This window comes from Kryptolebias marmoratus, linkage group LG14, assembly GCF_001649575.2.
Source record: "Kryptolebias marmoratus isolate JLee-2015 linkage group LG14, ASM164957v2, whole genome shotgun sequence".
Taxonomy (NCBI): Eukaryota; Metazoa; Chordata; class Actinopteri; order Cyprinodontiformes; family Rivulidae; genus Kryptolebias; species Kryptolebias marmoratus.
In genome coordinates this window covers 7,682,705-7,702,373 of record NC_051443.1, presented here as the reverse complement: position 1 = coordinate 7,702,373, position 19,669 = coordinate 7,682,705, and the positions used below count along the sequence as shown (strand labels likewise).

At 40.5% G+C, this 19,669-nt stretch overlaps 1 protein-coding gene across 4 annotated transcripts in view; it reads right to left on the bottom strand.

Moving 5' to 3' along the window:
• LOC108245387 (unconventional myosin-XVIIIb) overlaps positions 1–19,669 on the bottom strand; it is a 59,797-nt gene that overhangs the window by 6,037 nt on the left and 34,091 nt on the right. For 2 of the 4 annotated variants that reach the window (XM_017432268.3, XM_017432270.3), the window contains 18 exons: positions 18,921–19,064; positions 17,376–17,465; positions 17,167–17,286; positions 16,890–16,995; positions 14,320–14,444; positions 14,085–14,239; positions 13,704–13,827; positions 11,886–12,086; positions 11,691–11,801; positions 9,330–9,434; positions 8,013–8,174; positions 7,809–7,922; positions 7,174–7,290; positions 6,993–7,076; positions 6,618–6,755; positions 6,323–6,508; positions 3,048–3,181; positions 2,912–2,953 (listed from right to left, as the gene is read on the bottom strand). In XM_017432268.3, coding sequence (XP_017287757.1) covers positions 2,912–2,953; positions 3,048–3,181; positions 6,323–6,508; positions 6,618–6,755; positions 6,993–7,076; positions 7,174–7,290; positions 7,809–7,922; positions 8,013–8,174; positions 9,330–9,434; positions 11,691–11,801; positions 11,886–12,086; positions 13,704–13,827; positions 14,085–14,239; positions 14,320–14,444; positions 16,890–16,995; positions 17,167–17,286; positions 17,376–17,465; positions 18,921–19,064 — 2,258 coding nt within the window. Of the gene's footprint in view, positions 1–2,819; positions 2,954–3,047; positions 3,182–6,322; positions 6,509–6,617; positions 6,756–6,992; positions 7,077–7,173; positions 7,291–7,808; positions 7,923–8,012; positions 8,175–9,329; positions 9,435–11,690; positions 11,802–11,885; positions 12,087–13,703; positions 13,828–14,084; positions 14,240–14,319; positions 14,445–16,889; positions 16,996–17,166; positions 17,287–17,375; positions 17,466–18,920; positions 19,065–19,669 lie in introns of all 4 variants that reach the window. The other 2 variants (XR_005234013.1, XM_017432269.3) reach the window with 2 other exon arrangements.

The window sequence follows — 19,669 nt, the reverse complement described above, 5'->3', positions numbered from 1 at the left end:
AATTAAACGAAATAAACATTTGAAATATATGAGTTTGTATGTAATGTATGAATATAATATACAAGTTTCACTTTTTAAATGGAATTACTGAAATCAATCTACTTTTTCATGATATTCTAATTTTATGACCAGCACCTGTAAAGGATAATTCTTGTCACACAGAGATTATTTTTTGTATTTTTTTATTTACCTATGTTTGTTTCAGTAAAGAAATTGTTCTCATCAAAGTAAGATTTGTGTGTCAGGAAACAAGCCAGACAGTTCAGGTAGATGAACACAAACCCAGAGTTCAGCTAAGGACAGAGGAAGCTTGAGACCAACAAGAAAATACAGTATTGGGTCAAATATCTAGTTTTAAATGACCTTGTTAGAAAAAAAAGAAAACTCTGACCTGAAACACGTGTTTGAATGCTTTTCTAAACATGAACAATGTTGGGTTTCATTTATTATTATCTAAAGGAAGTTCTTTCTGTTAAAATCATTCTTCTTATCACAAGGCCACAGTTAAGTTTAAAACCTACTGCAATAAGAGTACCACCAACGCTACATAATACGCCTGTCAGGAGGCACATTCTAGGGAACAAAGGGTTTATCATTGCTATGTTACTCAGATGTGAAGCTGGAGAATAGACAAGGTTTTCACAAAGGTGTCACCTGTGACCTTGACCTTTGACCCCATTACCTTGAAATCAATCGGGATCATTCTCGATCCATGAGGTGTCCAGCTGTGCAGTTTGACATTACTTCATTACACGGCTGCAGAGTTCGAGCTCAGACAAGAAATAGTCCACAGACGGACAAACAAGTGGACTAACAGACAGCACCATACTATAATACAACCCATCTTATGACGTTTTTCTGTGCAGTTAAATTACTTTCGCAGGTTAATAGCAGGCCTGTTAAATGATATGATTAAATGATTAAAAAGGTCGATTTTTTTGGATCTTGCTCCAAAAATTCTGACTCCTAAGCTCCTTCTTGTGTTGCATCATCATAATACTCTAGGAGCTGAGAATGAACAAACAAAACCCTGGAGCTGTTTAAATTTCCTGTGTGTTCCTCATACTTTGCTTCCTACTCAAGTCCTGAGGAAACGCTCTGTTAACTTCCTTCACCTTGTTTCGTCACTAATACAACCATCCCTTCCTTCAAGCCACTCATTGCTGCTGATGCTGTAGTGATTTCAGTAATGGTAACATCTCTTGAAAATACTTTAGTTAGCTTTAAATGTTTAGTTTGCTGCTGAAAACGTGTTATAATCAATAGTGTGTTACTATAAAACTGTACAAAAATCGAATCAGAAACAAAAAAATCTGACCAATAACTACAGTTTGAGTTACTAGAACAATACACTAACATATGTTTACTAACTCGTTTCCTTTTTCTGCACTCTGTGGGGATTTTTGGCACTTTTTTTACATAACATGGGTACACAGTTATTTGAGATGGTTGACGTAATTTCTGCAGTCATTTTTGAAGCAATGTTCTATTAAATTTATCAATAGTTAGTACTTTTTCAGCCGTGGCATCAGTCATAGAGTACAGAGTGTGGAGGAAAGGTCAAGAGTCTTCATCCAGTCCAGGCTAAAGGATACCCAAACAAAGGACCATTTTTTTTTAAATCAGTTTTCAGGCTCATTTTCTCAAAAACATACTGATGTGAAAGAACGCTAATATTAAACCTCTATATTGTTGCATAAAAGAGTTTGTTTAGTTTGTTGCCTCTTTTCTGAGCCAAACAATGTCCGCAACTATGCAAACATATCAGTTTGCCTGATCAGCATGTCTAGTGGGTCCAAAAAGTTTACACGGGTCAAACTGACACATTTACACATTTAGCAGCCTTTCTGCACCATCGGCATACACACAATCCATGCACAGCACTGGTACAGTTGCACAGTAAAGCAGACATAATTCGGTTAAGAAAACAGTGTATGTACCTGTATGATGTTTTTGAGAATGACTTCTTTTATAAGCCTGAAGAATGATTTTTAAAACAGGCCATCATTGGGCTAGCCATTAACCTAGCCCGGACAAGACTTCTGCCCTTTTCTCCATACTCTGTACTCTATGACTGATAAGTACTAACCTTTTGAAAGCACATCACTTCAAAAATGACGAGACTATCCCTTTAACTCACCTGAACAAAAACAAGCGACTGAAACAAAACATAAAGACCTTATTACCACATTATGTTCCACTATTTGATGGTTAAGTGACTTCCTCTTGTTCCAGCCCCATCTTCTGTCTATATTTTCCACCATATTTTCTTCACTGGCTTCTCTTCTTCAATTCTTACAATATTTCTTTCTTTCTTTTTTAAATATTTATGATTTAGTGAAAAAATGAAGTCAGCAAAACATCCATTTCATCCAACCAACTCCTTCCAAGTGTTTAGCAAAAACGTCGAGACCTGCGCAAATCACAAATGCTGCTCTAGAGCCAGTGTTGGTTTGGGGCTATTGAGAAATAAGAAGTTTGCAAGAAAAAGGTTCTTTGTTGTCTGCAGAGAAATGTGTTGTATTTAAAGGGTGAAGAAATTATCTTCATTTTTCCAAGGTTCTACAGATGTTTGGACATGAAGAAGCATTTGTACAGAAAAAAACACTATATACTGGTAGACAGCTGTAGATTTGTCCAATCTTTTTCAGCCTTCAGTCAGTGAGTCAAATGGTCTTGCTTGGTCTTGATCATTAAGTCTTTACTGTCCAGCTGCTTCAGTAAATACAAATTATGACCAAAACAAGTCACAATGGACAAGAATTATCCTTTAAAAAGCTGGTTTTGGTTTAAATTCCTAAGCGCCCTAAAATGCTTACTGGTGACACCTGCTGTTTGGGTGACACCCACAAGCCTGGAAATCACAACCACACACGCTGCGACTTCACACACACAGTCATGGGTTTCTTACAGGTCTTTCTTTTGAGTAAAGGACTCCACAGCAGTTTGAACGCTGGATTTAGGAACAGAGTGGTGAAAGACTAAATAAAAAAATAATGCAGATATGATGTTTCAGTTAGGAAAGTACCTCACTAGAGTCTAACTACCTTTCAGAGTCACTCTCGTCGCTCGACTCCACCTCCTCCAGGGCGGCCTGTAGATCAACGATGCGGCGGATGGACGTCTCCAGGTCGGCCTGTAACGTCTGCCTGACAGCAGTGAGTTCCTCCACCTGCATTTCCTGTGAACAAGTCAGATAAAATGATGTTTGTGACCGTAGTGGATGAACATGACGCTCACCTTCAACAGGTCAGCCATGTGTGTTTTCATCTCACACCAAACTGTAAAGACCCCTAAGGCCCAATCAACGTTATGTCCTCTTAAACACACACATAGTTATGACTTATGGTATGATGTTGATGTCTGTTCAGTTTATTTTGAAGAAAACTCTTTCATACACACACTAAAATTGGGAAAACAGTAATTTATTAATTCATCTCACCTGTGTTTTCTTTTTTCTTTCTTTTTTTTTTTAATCCAGCCTATCCGGTCGCATACCTTCAAAGACAAACACCAACGCGTACACGCTTACACACGCTTAAGCTTTTAAAGCCACAGGCTTTGTTGGCTTTGAAGAGACAGGTGTGGGTGTAGTGGTTTTCATAGAGGCTCATAATGGAGTGTGTGTCTGCCTGTAACCATGAAGGGACAATGAGAGTTATTCACAGTCTAGCAGAGAGGAAGCAGGATGGGGGAGAGATGGCGTTAAGAACACTACATAAGTGGGAGGAGGATAAACGTGTCTGATGTGCGCATGAATATGTCTATTCATGATGCTTCTGTGCGTCTGCACAGCCGGAGAGGTGTTAAAGGGCAGCTTCGTGTGTGAATGACTTTTTACTAATAACTGAATAATTATTGAAGCTCCTGCTTTTCCTGAGCTCAGAGGCCACAAAGTAATCTGAGCGAGAACAAGACATGAGGTCCGTTGGTTACCTGAAAATTTTTTAAATCAATCCATGGTTAATTGGACAGCAAAATCTTAAGATTTTAATGTGATGCAGTTCAGAACCCCACCATCCTCTGCTTCGAGCACTGATGATAAAAGTTCATTATATTAAAAGCGCTGTCTTGGTACAAATAACAATTAGATTTCACAGGTGTACCAAATAAAGGGGATATATTTCTGCATTTCTTTGTGCTTTTAAGTAGACATGACTTCTTTCTCAACAATTAGCTTCAGTATAATTATAGTAGTATCAAGGAAAAGATTCTTATGATGTTTTTCATATTTCATTTGTTGCTTGTAGCAAATCATTTCAAGTCATGACAAAAAGAAAGTCCAGCCTCTTTCAGTTCTAGGGTTTTACATATTAGGACATAAAAATGATCTGGTCTTTACCAGGTCATACATTTATTCAAATCTAACACAGAAGAGATTCCACCGTGTCATTTATTAAGCCTCGGCAGGAGAAAACTCCTGTTACAGTGATGAATTTGTATGTTTGCTTACATGTTGATCCTGCGTGAGTGTATGTGGAGAAACTCTGTGTGAGCTTTCAGTGTTGCTATGACCGCAGTCTTCACTCACGACAATGATATTTTTCAAACTTCCCAGATAATAGACCAGCTGCTGTTTCTGGTAATGAGATCAGCAGAGAAGTGGATGCTCTGGAAGTGTGGCGTGCTTTCAATCATCGCCTGGAGGAAGTGTTTCCTGCCAACCTGCCTCTAAAATGGTGTCTCACAGCTTGGATTTAGAGTATCGCCTGTTGGGGATTATATTTAGCAGCTTACGTGCTGCCCAGGTACTGCAGTGTGAGTGTGTGTGTGCGGAGGTGGTGGTGGTGGTGGTGGTGTGAGGGGTATCTTGTCTACAGTGGAAAGGAAAGCCAGAGAAAATGAAGAAAAAAAATCATCACGTCTGGGCAACTTTATCATTTGCGATTCAACAATGGTACAGGAGAAGTATAGAGCAATGAAAGGATTCAAGACAGGCTTATAGACGATGAGAGAAGGAAAGATAAGAAAGGAAAAAGTCGATGACACGAGATGTTTTACAGCTCTGAGCAAAGACCCACAACCAGTTTGTCTGGGTGAGTCTGTAGTATGAAAGATGGCAACACTGGACACTGAGGGTTGTAATACCAGGTTTGTGTATGTTTTAAATTAAAGTAACTCGATTAATGTATCAGCCATCACACCTTTAGGTTCAGCAGTTAAATTTTTATAAAGACCGGTATTGAGTTGCTCCTGGCTGTGGCATTAAAGGCTCTACTATATTAGTTAAGGTTTTACCTGTCTGACAGGTTGTTTCCTCCTCAGCCCCTCTCACATGTGGAGTTCCCCAGGGATCTATTCTTGGGCAAAATTTGTTTTCCATTGCCCTTCTCCCCTTAGGCTCCATTTTCAGGAAATTTAACATCTGTTTTCATTTATATGCAGATGATACACAGCTCTACCTTCATCTGAAGCGTAATCATTGCTTTCCATTAAAACCACTGTTTGTTTGTCTCACTGAGATCAAAGCTTTGATGGTTTCGAACGTTCTCAAATTTAAAAAACTGAAGTCATGTTTGGTCCCAGTGATTGCTGCGATTCTACAGATCTGGGTAGCCTGGAGCCATTTGTTAAGTCCAGTGTAGATTTAGGGGTGATATTTGATTTACATTTTAATTTTAAGAAATAGATTAGTTCGGTAGTAAAGAGATCCTTTTTTTTTTAAAACTGAGGCTTTAATCTAAGGTGAAACCATTTTTATTTTTTAAAACCTTTGCTCGAGTGATTCAGACTTTCATTACATCCAAGCCAGACCATTGTAACTCCCTTTATGTTGGTGTTAATCAGGCCGGACTCTCACAACTGCAGCTGGTCCAGAATGCTGCAGCTCGTCTTCTTATGGAAACAAAGAACATGTTCCCCCTATGCTTGCTTCTTTTTATTGGCTCTTAGTTTGTTTTAGAATTCATTTTAAAGTTTGCTGACAAATCCTAACCTTGCTGTACATGCCCTGCTACTTTAGACCCTCCTCACTACCAAGGGTGCTTTGTTTTTCTGTCTCAGCTTCTGGAAGAGTTATTGTCTGTTTAAAAAAAGTAAACATTAGCATTTGGAATCCGTTTGTCATTCTTGTTTTATCAAACCCATACTGAACTATAACCCCCATAACGAGGTACGTTATTGGCGTACCAATACACTTCTATACAGTGGCTCCTTACAGTTTTTGAAATTGTTTTTTACAAGCTTTTAAGAATATTCAAGTTATGTTTGTTGTTTCAAATGATATTCTAAACTATGCTTACAGCATCTCTGAGCAGATTTTATGTGTAAACAGTCAGTGACCTGTTTTACGAGGGCAAAGAGTGGTTTGTGCAGTTTTTACCAGCTCCATTTGTCTGCGGCTGCTCTCCTGCTCCCGCTGGCTCAGCTCCTCCATCTCCACCCTCATCTCCTGCAGGCGCTGCTGGTAGTAGCGGGCGTTCTCTCTCTCCCGAGCTTCAGCCTGGGCACTCTGCTCCAGCTCTTCTCCCAGACGCACCACACTGTCCCTCAAACGCAGCACCAGCACCTGCACATTTGCACAAATTAGGCCACGGCCGAGATAAAGCCAAGCAGGGATTTCGATATCAGATATGGTAATTACGTGCCGAAATAGGAAAGGAATTATCTGATCTTACCTCGAACCTTTTGACTTGGCCTTTCTGAAACTCCAGTTTGTTCTCCAGGTCACAGACACGAGCCTCCTGTTTACTGACGATGCTGCGCCCCACAGTGGACGACTCCAGAAACTGCAGCCTCGACACACACTGCTGAAGCTGCACGAGGAGGAGGTTTGGAGCAGGGTGAGCCAAACACATTTCAATTCTGCACAGACATATCAGTGAGCATGACGGAGCTCCACCTGCAGCTCGCGGTTACATTAAGATGTGCAACAAGGAGGTTTAATGATGCGGAAAGCCATAACAATCTCATCTCCAGCACTTTCAACAGCTCACTCAGCCCATAAAGTTCTTAGTGCTGTTTTTATTTTCTGCTTGTCAAACAGGGGTTACCTCCTCTTGGAGTGACTGTCTCTGTTTCTTCACTTCCTCCAGTTCAGCTTGTAGGTCTCTGATCTGAGAGATGTCGCTGGAGGACTGAAGGGGAAAAAGTGGGACCAAAGCTGTTTCTTTCATTCACTGACAATTAGGAGATAAATAGGGTATTGACAGTGCAACTAAGAGAGGGAAATACTTGTGCAATAAGTGCTTTGTGTTTCTTCATCAGCTCATTGAGGTCCTCCTGGTCCTCCTCAAGCCTCTTCAGGAGGTCCACTTTCTCATGCTGCAGCAGAGCCAACTGCTCATCCACCTGCACTCACACACAGGTAAAGTTAAACACAGTCACTTCACAGTTTCAGCTTCATCAAATCTGTTTACAAGGAGCCAGAAAGCCAACAGAAATCAACATAAGATGTCACTCGGCAAAAACAAATGGCAAGCCAAAACTAGAAATGTTTTAACAAAATTTTGGAGCTACAGCCCAAACTTCTGACATACATCAACTTTCTTTTATAAAGCCCTATGATAACTTACTTTTGTAAGACTAAATGCTGCAAAACTTATTTCCTCTCGAGGACTTCAGTCAATGTCCAAAGGAAAAAACTAAAAGACTTTCAGAAAACCTGGGGAACTACTCATCAAGAATGACTTGAAAATATTAGTCTGGCTCCTTTAAAGTAAACTATAAATCAAAAGGTGTGTCAGACTTTTCCCCCAAACTGTATTTTCTCAAATTTGCTCTTTTATAAAGGTGGCAATCATTTACCCCCCATCCACTGGACATAAGTCATTTGTTCAGACCATGCATGAGTAAGAAGTTACACTCACCAGACTTTTCTGCCTACAGATATTTTCCAGTTCCACCTGAGTGTTGTCCAACTCCTGGGAGAGAGTTTTCTGCATGTTCACAGCCTCCGCAAGCTTTGACTCGCTCTCCTCAAGCTAAACAGGAGAACAGAGAGCGTGACTGTTTCTCAGACAAAGGTCAGGGTGAGTCCTACTGGGGGGAAGGTTTTATGTACGTGGGCACACCTGGCAGTGTAGATGCTCTATCTGGTCTTTGCTTCCATCAGGAAGGCTCTGGCCTGAACTGTCAATGGTGGCCAAAAGCAACTGAGCATCAGCCAGCAGAGCATGAGTTCTCTTCAAGTCTCTTCTCAGTTTCTTCTCGACATCGAAGTCTCTGTGCCCCACCTGCAACATGACGCAACTTGGTTTATTTCCATCCATACTCTTTCTTTACCTGCCTCTCCTTTCCGGGTCACAAGGAGCTGGTGCCTATCTCCAGCTATCACTATGTGAGAGGCGGAGGACACTCTGGACAGGTCGCAAGTCCATGACAGGGACACGTGGAGACAAACGAGACAAACAACCATTCACACTCTCATTCACACCTAGGGACAATTTTAGAGCTACCAGCTAACTTAGCATGCATGTTTTTGGTCTGTGGGAGGAAACTGGAGTACCCGGAGTAAACCGACATGAGCACAGGGAGAACATGCAAACTCCACCCAGAGAGGCCCCAGGTCGGGAAGCAATCCTGTGACCCTCTTGCTCTAGGCACTGCGCTGCTGTGCCATTGGTTTATTACATTTTCTAACATTTTGGAAAAACAATTTTGTTTCTGTTGTGTCAAGGGCATGCTTGAAATACCTCAAAAGGGAGATGACCAGCAAGCATCTTAATCAGACTTGTAAATCCACATCAGCTGAATGTGAAGGAGCAGCGGCTCGAATTTGAGTTTCTCTCAAATGACCAAGCTTTCCGTATCTTTAAGGCTAAGCTCAGCCATCCTACAGAGGAAACGCGTTTCTGCTGCTTGTATCCAAGATCTATGTCATAATTTTGCATTGAGTGAGAACCCAATGTGCACACTCCAGCAGCAGGTGACCAAGTAAAACCTCAACTTAAATACAATAGCAAGCTGACGAGGTAGCAAAGCAAAAAGACATACATGAATGATGAATTAAAGGCAAGGAGAACTAAGGAACCTACGACCAATAATACATGGAGGAAAACAAGTAGATAAAACACTTCAGAAATAGTAAGAAAACAAACTAGAAGTAATATAAATAACAAAATAACTAAAAGAAAACCCACAACACAACAGTTATCCCTCTTTTCAGATGATAGACTGAACAGAGCTCTGTGAGATGTTCAAGACCTGGGATATTGATTTATATTCTAACCTTGCTTTAAACGTCTCAACAACTTTATCCCTGTCTTCTCTGGTGTGCTCCTTGGTCTTCATGATGCTGTTTGATCGCTAATGTTTTGTAACGAACCTCTGAGGCCTTCGCAGAACAGCTGGATTTACACTGAGATTAAATCCCACACAGGTGGGGTTACCTGGTCACACAGAGTTGCAACGAGTCCTTCCAGGTCGTGCTTCTCATGAATCACCATTTGCTTCTCCTCGTATTCCTGCTCCAGCTGCATCTCCAGCTGCCTCAGCTGCACACACAGACATTATAAACACTTAAGCTATGGAAATGAATAATCAGCCTGGACACGCTTTTATTCTATCTATCAGGATATTTCCCCTGCAGCAAGAGTGTGTGTAATGATGGGCATAAAGCAAAAGTCTCCTTCATGGGGAAGCATTGAAAAGCATACCATTGGTCTCCTAAGCCTGATGTCAGATGAACAAGTTTATTTGTGCTGTACAGTTGTGTTAATATATCAGAACTAATAGCTCAGAATAACATTCCATAAGCAGCATTCACTTGTTAGATTTGACAGAAAATTGAGTTCTTATAATTATTTCCAAATAGCTCAGATTTTTAAACTTGGATATTTACAGAGGGAAATGGCTAGGTCAGAGCCTGGATGTCGTATACATTTGAACTCTTTAAATAATTGTAATCCCACAGCGAGCGCCCTGGAGGATACGGCTCTGTTATGATATGACTGTGTGATGATGAGTTTGCAGGAAAAAGCCTGAGGAAATGTTGAGCTTGGGTATTGACGGAAGAGATGCAATGGAAATGATCTCTGGTTGCATATTTATGTGAGAAAGGAAAAAAAACAGCAAAATGGATGAAATTGGGTTAAAAAATGGTTTATTTTCTTCAGCTGAAGACAGACAGAGTACTCTGGCCCTCAAAAGCTGACAGTAATGACTTTAGTTTCTTTGTAAAGTCAATAATATCAGCGTGAACAACATTATTGTCTCATAAGTTTGCTAAAATTTGATGTGGTAGTAGCTGAGATTTAGTCCAACCTTGAAGATAACAACATGCCCAATCACACACAATATTGTGAGATCTCCTGCACTGTATTAGCACTTAGATTATGTGTTGTGAATAACTCTTAGCTCCTAACAGATTAAATTTTAGCCTAACATCTGTAAATTTTATTGCGTTTTTGCCATTTTTGCCTTTCCTGATTAGCTGTAGCAGGTCCATGGAATTGGATTGACTCCAATTATTAATCAATTTTATGTTCCCTCCACTGGCTGCCCATTTCTTTTAGAATTGATTTGAAGATTTTGCTTTTAGTTTTTAAATATCTAAATGGTCTGGCACCTCTGTATCTTAACAAGCCTTTACAGCCTTACAAACCCAGTAGAAGTCTAAGATCTGAAGATCTCAAACTCTTAGTTGTTCCCAGGACCCGGCTCATTACTAGAGGAGACAGAGGTTTTTCAGCTGTGGTTCCCAGACTCTGGAACAGTCTCCCTTTTTCTGTGAGGTCTGCTTAAACCTCTAGCAGAACCTCAAGAGATTGACTTTAAATCTCTTTTAAAAACTCATCTTTTTAACTGGCTTTTTTCTCCACAGAGCATGACCATTAGACCAGCCCCTGTTTTCTATTATGCTCTTATCCTACTGTTAATAACTTATTGCTTTTTATTATTTGGTTGTTTCTATTTTACTTTTTAATTTAACCTGTATAGCACTTTGGTTCCTTTTTGGTATGTAAAGTGCTTTTTAAATGAATTGATTGAAATTGATTGAATTGTAGATGCACATCCGATGATTTCTCTCTGAGATTTTCATTAAAATCTGTCCAGTGGTCCATGTGACAGTTTGCTAACAGACAAACAGGGTTGACTTTGATAGTTAAGGCTAAAGTTTTCAGCAAAAATCTCACATAATAAATAGCACAAAGAGTATATGTTGTGAACAATTCTCAGCTACTATTACACCAAATTCTAGCTCAATATGTGTAAAATTGACTGAATTAGAGCCATGTTTGCGTTTTCTAAGGTTAGTTGGCTGTAGCCCCCATCTTGAATTAGGTTGACTATAAAGGTTAATCAGTTGTGGATGTACATTCAATAATTACTATTTGATAGCATTAACAAAATCAGTCCAGTTGTTCATGAGATATTTTGCTAACACACATGCACAAAAGCCAAAACATTACCACCCTTGGCATATTTCAGCAACAAGCAATAAGAATTCCAAGATTATCGCCACCTAAAGGCCAGGCATATGTATTGAAATGTTTTCAGGATTTTTGTACACTCGTTTCGACAGACAACTTTAGCTTTTTACAGGTAAAAAACATTTATTCAAATTTATCTAGAGCAGTGGATATGAGGCCTTGGAATATGGAAATAACTTTTTTTAAATAAGTGCTTATATTAACTAAGCAGCTGCCACATCTCATTTTCATTTTTCTAGAAGAGTCAGTAGCTGTGTTTCCATTCAGCTGTGGAGTACGTCCAAATGTTTTGTTTCATAGAAAATAAGTTTAACCCACCCGTCTCTGAGAAGACTTGTGGACATCCTCTAACTCCTCCTCTTTGTCCTCCAACTCCTTCTGATGGATCTGCTTCATCCTCTCCATCTCCATCTCGAACCGCATTTGGACCTAACGGCGGGATAAAGCGGATGAGGTGAGCCAGGCGGCAGGTAGGAAGGTCCGTCTGATCACATCAGTGTGTGCCGTGAGCACCTGTTGCTGCTGTTGGATCTTGGCAGACAGTTTAGTGATTTCCTCGTCTCTCTCGCCGGCTTGGCTCTCCAAGAGGCGAAGCTGCTTCTTCAGGTCTGGCACCGAGTCTAAGGCGAGATCAACGGGTAGGCTGAGGTCCCGGATCTGAGCACACAATTCTTCCTTCTGCTTTTGGAGACGGCTCACCTCTGCTTGGCTCTCCTGCATACACACAAACACACACAGAGGTATGTGAAAGTATTGAAAATTATTTAAATCTTAACCTCAAGTTGACTAAAACACACAGCCGATTCCCCCATGTCATCACTTGTTAAATAAAAATGAAGTCAAAATGAAAAAGCTGTTCAGGAAACGGATTTAAACACAGCTTGTAAAACCATCTTTAGGAAAAATACCATAAAACCATTGTTTTCTGTATGCCCTTATCAGTTTCTCAGATGGTTGTAGAGAAATTTTGGCCCATTCTTCTTTCCGTTCTTTCAGTCCATTGATGTTAGCAGACATCTGTTTCTGCTCAGCTCTCTTAAGGTCCCACCACAGCATTTCAATCAGGCTGTGGTTCTGGACTTTGACTAGACCATTACAACACCTTGAATCTTTTTTTTCTTCTTCAGCTGTTCTGTTGTAGATCAGCTGCTGTGTTTGAGATCATTGTTCTGTTGAATCATGGTCGAGTTTGGTCCAAGCTTCAGCTGTCAGACAGTCAGCCTCACATTTCACATTCTACAGAAGAGTTCATGTTCGACTCAGTGACTGGAAGGAGCCCAAATCATCAACCCTCCACCACTGTGCTGACCGTTAGTATGAGGTGTTTGTGCTGATCTGCTGTGTTTGGTTCATGTCAAACATGATGCTCTGCATTATGTCGCTACTTTGGTTTCATCTATGCAAAAGACATTGTTCTAGAAGTGCAGTGTTTCATCCAGATGCAACTTTGCAAACCCGGGTCACGTGGCTTTATTAATTTCAAAGAGCAGACTTTTTTTTTCTGGCAACTCTTCCAAACAAGCTTGTTCAGTGTGTTTCTAACTGTACTGTTGTGATTTTTAACCTGCTAACTTGGGTCTGTAGAGTCTGAGGTGGGATTTGGGGAACTTGCAATTTCTATGATCTGAACTTGGGGTGAGTTTGCTGGACGTTCACTCCTGGGAAGATTGGCAGCTTTCCTAAATGGGTTCCGCTTGTAAATAATCGTTCTCTCTGTAGAATAATGGACTCCAAATCGTGTGTAAGTGACTTTTAGCTCATCCCAAATTGATGAGCAGCAGCAGTTGCTTCTCTAAAGTCATTGCTGATGTCTTTCCACCCTGGTAGTGTGTTAACACACACCTGTACGCTGCAGAGCAGCAAACTGACAAAACTCCAGCATTTACAGAGGTGATCACTGATAAAAATCAGTAAATCAATACATTTGATCAGCAGCTCCTGGATACTACTGAATGTCTTTAATTCTACTAAAATATGGGCTTTTTTCACAGGTTTTTAATTTTTGGCTTTGTTTTTGTTTAATAAGTAATGGCATAGTGGAATCTGTTGTGATTTTTTTTGTTCACTTGAGATTAGATTTGAAACATTTTAAAACTAGGTAAATGCTAAATTATTTTTATTATGTCCTGAAAGATAAAACCCTAGAATTGGAAAAAGGAGGAACACTCTTTTGTCCATGACTGCAACCTGTTTGCTGACATGAATGAACAAGAGGATTAAGAAGGCCCTCATCAATTTTCAGGGATTTACAGTATGCAGAAGAATGCAGTCTGGTTTCTTACACGATTTTCTATTAAAATACACACAGTCCACAAATGAATTCAAACACACCTGCAGGTTGCGGCGCAGGTTGAATACTTCAGTTCCCAGAGCTGTGTTTTCCTGGAAGGCTTTGTCCTTCTGCTCCCTCTCATTGTTGGCCTCCTCCAGAGCCTGAGTCAACTCATTATCAAACCTGTATTAACACACACAAAGACATTCACACAGAAATAGCAAGCAGATGAAAAGATTAAAGCGCTGTGGGAGAAATATGAGTAATGTGGCCAAAATTGCATCTTTAAAATCACCACAATCACCAAGTAAATCATACATGAATAAAGTTTGAGGGAAAAAAACAAATACTAATACACCATCAACAAAAAATATTTGTATAAAAAATATCAGATTTTGTATGAAAAGAAAGATGATGTGGCAAAATGGTTCTATTTTAACCTCCTCTGTTTGCGCTCCAGTTCATGTATGCGGCTCTGCAGGCTGTCTGTGAGCACTCGTGCGTCCTGAAGGTCGGAGGTCACACGACGACTGTGACGTTTCAGATCAGTTATGTTCCTCCTTGACTGCTCCAACTGGGCCTGAAGAGTTGCCACCTGCACACACGATCGTTATTACATTCAGACATTTAATCTGCCGCTACTGCAGCTGAGCACGCCGCTGTGACCTTCCTCACCTTGGTATCGAACTGTTGTCTCGTCTGTCTCTCTGTCTCCAGCTTCTCCTCTGTCTGCTTCAGACGTCTGCGGACAAATTCAACCTCCGTCTGGCAGCACTCCAGCTGCATGGCCAGCTCACTTTCTGATAGGCAGAACAGATGGATGTGACTTTGTCAAGGATGATTGTCAGGGTGAAACATTTTTGGCGTTAGTTATTTAAAACTCCTTGCAGACAGCTGAACTGACTGAACTGTTCCAGAGTTCAGGGCGCAAACCTTTAGTAAGACATAAGCATGACCTACAACCTAGTTGTTTAATTCAGCCCCACAGTCCACACACTTAACATTTTGGCTTCCAGTAATGTCAATGTAAGTGTATGTGACCCTCAAAAAAATTCCATTTCTATGGACAGTAAAGTTTTATCTTATCTTATCTTATCTTACAGTGCCAAATCAGAAATGTCTTTTCCAATAACCCAGGTTAATCTGGTAAAGCTCACATGTCCCAGCTTTCCACCAGCCTTGAATGCAGCATTACATTCGTGAATCAGGAGCATGAAGAACAACTCAAAAGTCATATTCACAGACAAGCTGATCCATGTACTTGTGTTGACCGATCTTTCTGAAGCAGGTGATTTGTGAACACGTATTTGACAATTTGTATGTGTAGCATATTAGTACTTGTGCAATTTGAAATGAGCACATTTCAAAAACATGCATTTGTGAATCTTGTGGTACACTTGTGGATCTTATTGTATGAACACAAATCTTGTCGTATGCTTGTATGATTACTTTTGAGGCTAGTTTATCTTCACTGGTTCAAGCCTATGTTGCATCGGGAAGGCCATCTAGTGTAAAACTTGTCAACTCTTTTGTGCAAGTTTGTTAGCTGTGGCGACCCCTGCAGAAGGGAGCAGCCAAAAGAGCAAAAACAACTAAAGACACAACCATACTCATCCTTTTGGCTACACTCGGGGTGCCCCAATGCACAATCATGGCCCCCTTTCATTTGCTTTATTCAGAATAAACCATAACTTTGCCTTGAGTCTGCCCTACTTTTGTCATCAAAACAGACCTGATCTTTTGCTGTGTGGACTCAACCAGACCCCTGAAGATCTGGCACCAAACTATTAGTTCTGGGAATTGTAAGGTGGAGCTTGCATTGACTAAAGTCGTTTGTTTAGCGCAACCCACAAACGCTCCACAGAATTAATATCTGGAAAACTTGAAGGCTAAATTAACATCTGACACTTCTTGTGTTCCTCAAAACATTTTGTAGTGTGGCAGCAGCCATTATCCTGCTGAAAGATGCTAAAACAATCAGGGAACAGCAGTTCTGTAAAAGAAAGGGGTGTAACGGTACATGTATTTGTACCAAACCATCATGGTACAGAAGTCTGGGAGGGGTGCAGGGAGCAGACAACGAATAAGTCAGTCAAAGGTGATCACCTCCCTCAGAGCGCGGTCACTCTACAGCTCTCTTCACATAGGAATGTGTGGTGCAGACCTCAGGGGTAAAGCTTAGAGCAGAGAGATGGGCTGATTGGTGGTAGTTTGAAAATATATCTAAGAAAAAGGTTGTTTATCTAGATACAGCTTAAATGCTGCATGTCAGGCTGTCAGAAAAAAAAGCCCTGGCATTACATTAAAGTGCTGTCCCACAAAAGAAGCTTGCACTTAGTCCAAAAAAATATTAATGCAAAGTACTTCCCAAAATATTATCCACATGAACGAAGGAACTCAGGAAGTCACAGCAGATTTTTGCTCCAATCATCAACACTGCTTCTTCATTGCCGGGCCAAAGAAGTGATGTACATGAATCTTTTCATCAGCATAAAAAAGAAAACTGATGTGACCACACTACCCTCTTCAAATACCAGCCATATGCTATCACATAGTGCCATCTGTTTACCAGTGATAAAGAAGCCATGTAAGCTAAGTCGTTAACTTCTAGTTGACCTCATGGTCTCAGAACAAAACTTACGTCTCTTCTATGTCTACATAGTGAGTCATATTCATATGAACCTCACTAAGTCAAATCTGTTGATGTTTCCAGTCAGTCTGTCCATCCATCCAAAGTATTATTCACATTAAAGCTGCATTTTTCCTGCCTGCCTCTTATTCAAAGCTGTAGCAAGGATTTCTGAAACACAAGTCCCATTCTCTACCAATGTTTTGTTAAATATAGACTTAATAAAACTCTCACCTCCATTACAGGGGGCTGGTTGGTCTGTTAAAAGAGGAGTGCACATCTAGCTCTAAGCATGTGTATGCCTGCTGCATTAGGTCACAAATGCAGACACAAAAACCATCAATTCATTTTCAGAGATTACATGATTTCACAGACGTTTTACGTTTTGTTTCCTGTTATTTAAAAAGTTCTGTTTTTGCTTTTAAAGTTCGGTGTCAATCTATGCTTTATTCTGTTGAATTTTGCAGTTAAGGATTGATTGCATTTGCTGTGAGCTCTGTGAGCAAATGCAATAAAACAATATGGTACATTAACACAATAAAAAAGCTCTAAATGACTTCAGTTTTTGCCTTCCGAGCGGTTAATTCTCCCCGTCAAACAAAAACATGGACTTTACCTGTTGCAGCTCCTCTCTGGCTTGCAGCGACCTGAGCTTTCTGCTTCTCCTCCTCCAGCTGCTTCTCCAGTGTTTCTATGGCAACTTTACACTGGTCTAGTCGAGTCTACATTTGAAAAAAGTCACATGTTGGACAACAAAAAGATGCAATTAGTTTCAGAATGAGATTTAAGGAAACAGCATTTACTTCGCCCAGGAAGCTGCCTTTATGTCATTAGTAATTACTCAGAGCCTGTGCAATCACTGGTAAGAAAGAGGAGTTTGTTAGTGGGCCTACCTGCAGATCTTTGTTCTCCCTGCTGAGTCGAAGTCTCTCTGCCCTTTCCACATCCAGAGCCTGACCTACCGCATCTCCACGGAAACGCTCATCACTTAGCTCAGATGTCACAGCTGTAACCTACACACATGGATTGCAATATTAACAATGGGTATGTGTGCGTACTGGTGTATGGGTGTGTGTGTGTGTGTGTGTGTTGCAGTCCAAACCTTGGTCTCCAGGCTGTCTGCAGTCTGCCTCAACTCATTCCTCTCTTTCTCTGATTTCTCCAGGCGGCGCCTAAGAGCTGATATCTCATCCTGACAAAAACGGAGAGGGAAAGTAACTCACAATGACCGAAACATCTTTTAACGTGCATCATCAAATCTTTGCTGGATCACTTGGTTTTTGTTGTTTTTTTTTTACTGTTATCTTTGCTCCCTATCTTTCACAGAGACCACCCATTAAAAGCTGAGACTAAACGTGTCAGTGAATGTAGGCACTGCTGCAGATTGAAGTTCCATCATTTAAATCCAGTGTCTTCCAACCTTTTTTCCTGGGAGTCCAAAATGTGTTCTAAAAACAAAGCTGTGCTCCCCTCCGTGCACTGTCGAAAACCTACTTGTTTTCCAACAGCCCATCATGATGTGTGGGTGTTTTTTTTAGCAGCAGCGACTAGGAGACTGGTCAGGGTTAAAGGAAAGCTGAATGGATCAGAGGGATAGCTTCAATAAAAACCTGTTCCACAGTGTTCAGGATCTCAGACTGGGCCACAGACCCACCTTGCAACATGACAATGACCCCAAACAAAAACCACGGACAAGACAGGAATGACTTAGGGTCAATTCTGTGAATGTCCTTGAGTCACCCACCCAGAACACTGACAATGTGATGAATAATGTTCAGGGAGATGTGGTCCTTGAGTAATGCCTCTTTCTCCTTTATGCTTTTTTCATTATTGTTCAGTTCTATCCTCTTAGCCTCTGCTTTTTGAGTGTATCTATTCACGTGGTTAGCCAGACCTGTGATGTGTAATTTGGCACTCTTGAGACTCACATATGGACAAGTTGTCATATTTCATTGGTAAATCTTTCTTCATTGCACTGTTCCATTGTTCTGACAGCTTACCGATTTCTCTCTGTGATGCCTTAATCTTATCTTCCAGTCTCCTCCTCGATGAGGGACATTGCTACCTATGAGTTATACCTTTGATCTTATAGCCAAGCATCACTACTGCTGTGGTGTATACCAGCCTATTGGTCTCTGTGCTAGTAAGGAATAGCTTGACATTTTCTAGCAGACTTTCAGAAGGTACTTTATCACCTAGCCTTGGAAAGGGGTGCAGACCATACATGTCTAACTTGGTCATCAGTCTGAAGTCAGCTGCCTTTGTCTTCACTTTACAAAAGGGCTTGGTAACCATTCTCAGATGATGATGTATCCCTTTTGCTGTAGCATCTTTGTTGTACCTAGTCTCTAGGCGTGATAGCAGATTTGACTTGCAGATTTTGGAACACTGGATTTGACGTTGGTTTTTAGTCAACCTGAATGTTGGGTGTAAAGTTTCCATACTTTACACATTTTCCCCATACACAGTAGCCTTTTTTCATTCATTTCATTCTTATAGTAGCATTCTAACTTGTATAGTAGCATTCCAATAATGTTAACTTTAAAAAAAATGTTTCTAGCTGTTTTATGTGTTTAAACTTAAACCTAAACCAAAAAAAAACAAATGACAGCAATTTGTCAGAGACCTCAAATAACTGAATGTTTACCTCCTTGGCCCTGAGTCTCTCGTTGTCCATGTTGACATCAAGTAGAGGACGCACTTTGCAAAAAAGTTTCCACCAGCTCCATGTGGCTACGACCCTCAAAACTCGCAGGTTCCTCTGCAGACACTTGACCGCCATCTGCTGCACCTGGAGTCACACATGAGGGAAAAAAAAACATCAGTCAAAACTACAGCCAAGCTACCAAACTGTATTCACAAGAAATGTATCAAAAAAATAAACATTTCATTAGATTTTTAATGATGGCTTAAACAGAAAAACTAGCATTTTTTCCAATTAAGGCTGCCCAGCGTGTGTTCTCAGTCCAAATGTTTGCTCAACTCCCAGTGGACTGATATATTCGTAGCCTCAGCCTCATCAGCATGTAACCTCTATTTTCAGACTGTGCACATTTGTAAAGTAACATGGATGGTGTTCGGCTAAGAAAACAGTGACAAACTAAACAAACGGTGCCATGCAAAGATGTAGAGTTTTAATATTAGCTAATGTAGTGTTCTTTTCCACCAAAATGTCATTTATAAATGAGTTCTTTTAAATCTGGAAAAACAATATAATACGAGCCCTCATATGGCTAGCAATTAGCCTGGCCTGGACAAAGACTTCTGCCATTTTCTCCATCCTCTGTACTGTATGACTGATGTCACGACTGACAAAGCACAAACTACTGATGCTCATTTACCAGAACATTACTGCAAAAATATCTCCCAATAATATCAGTATTTGTTAAGTGTGAA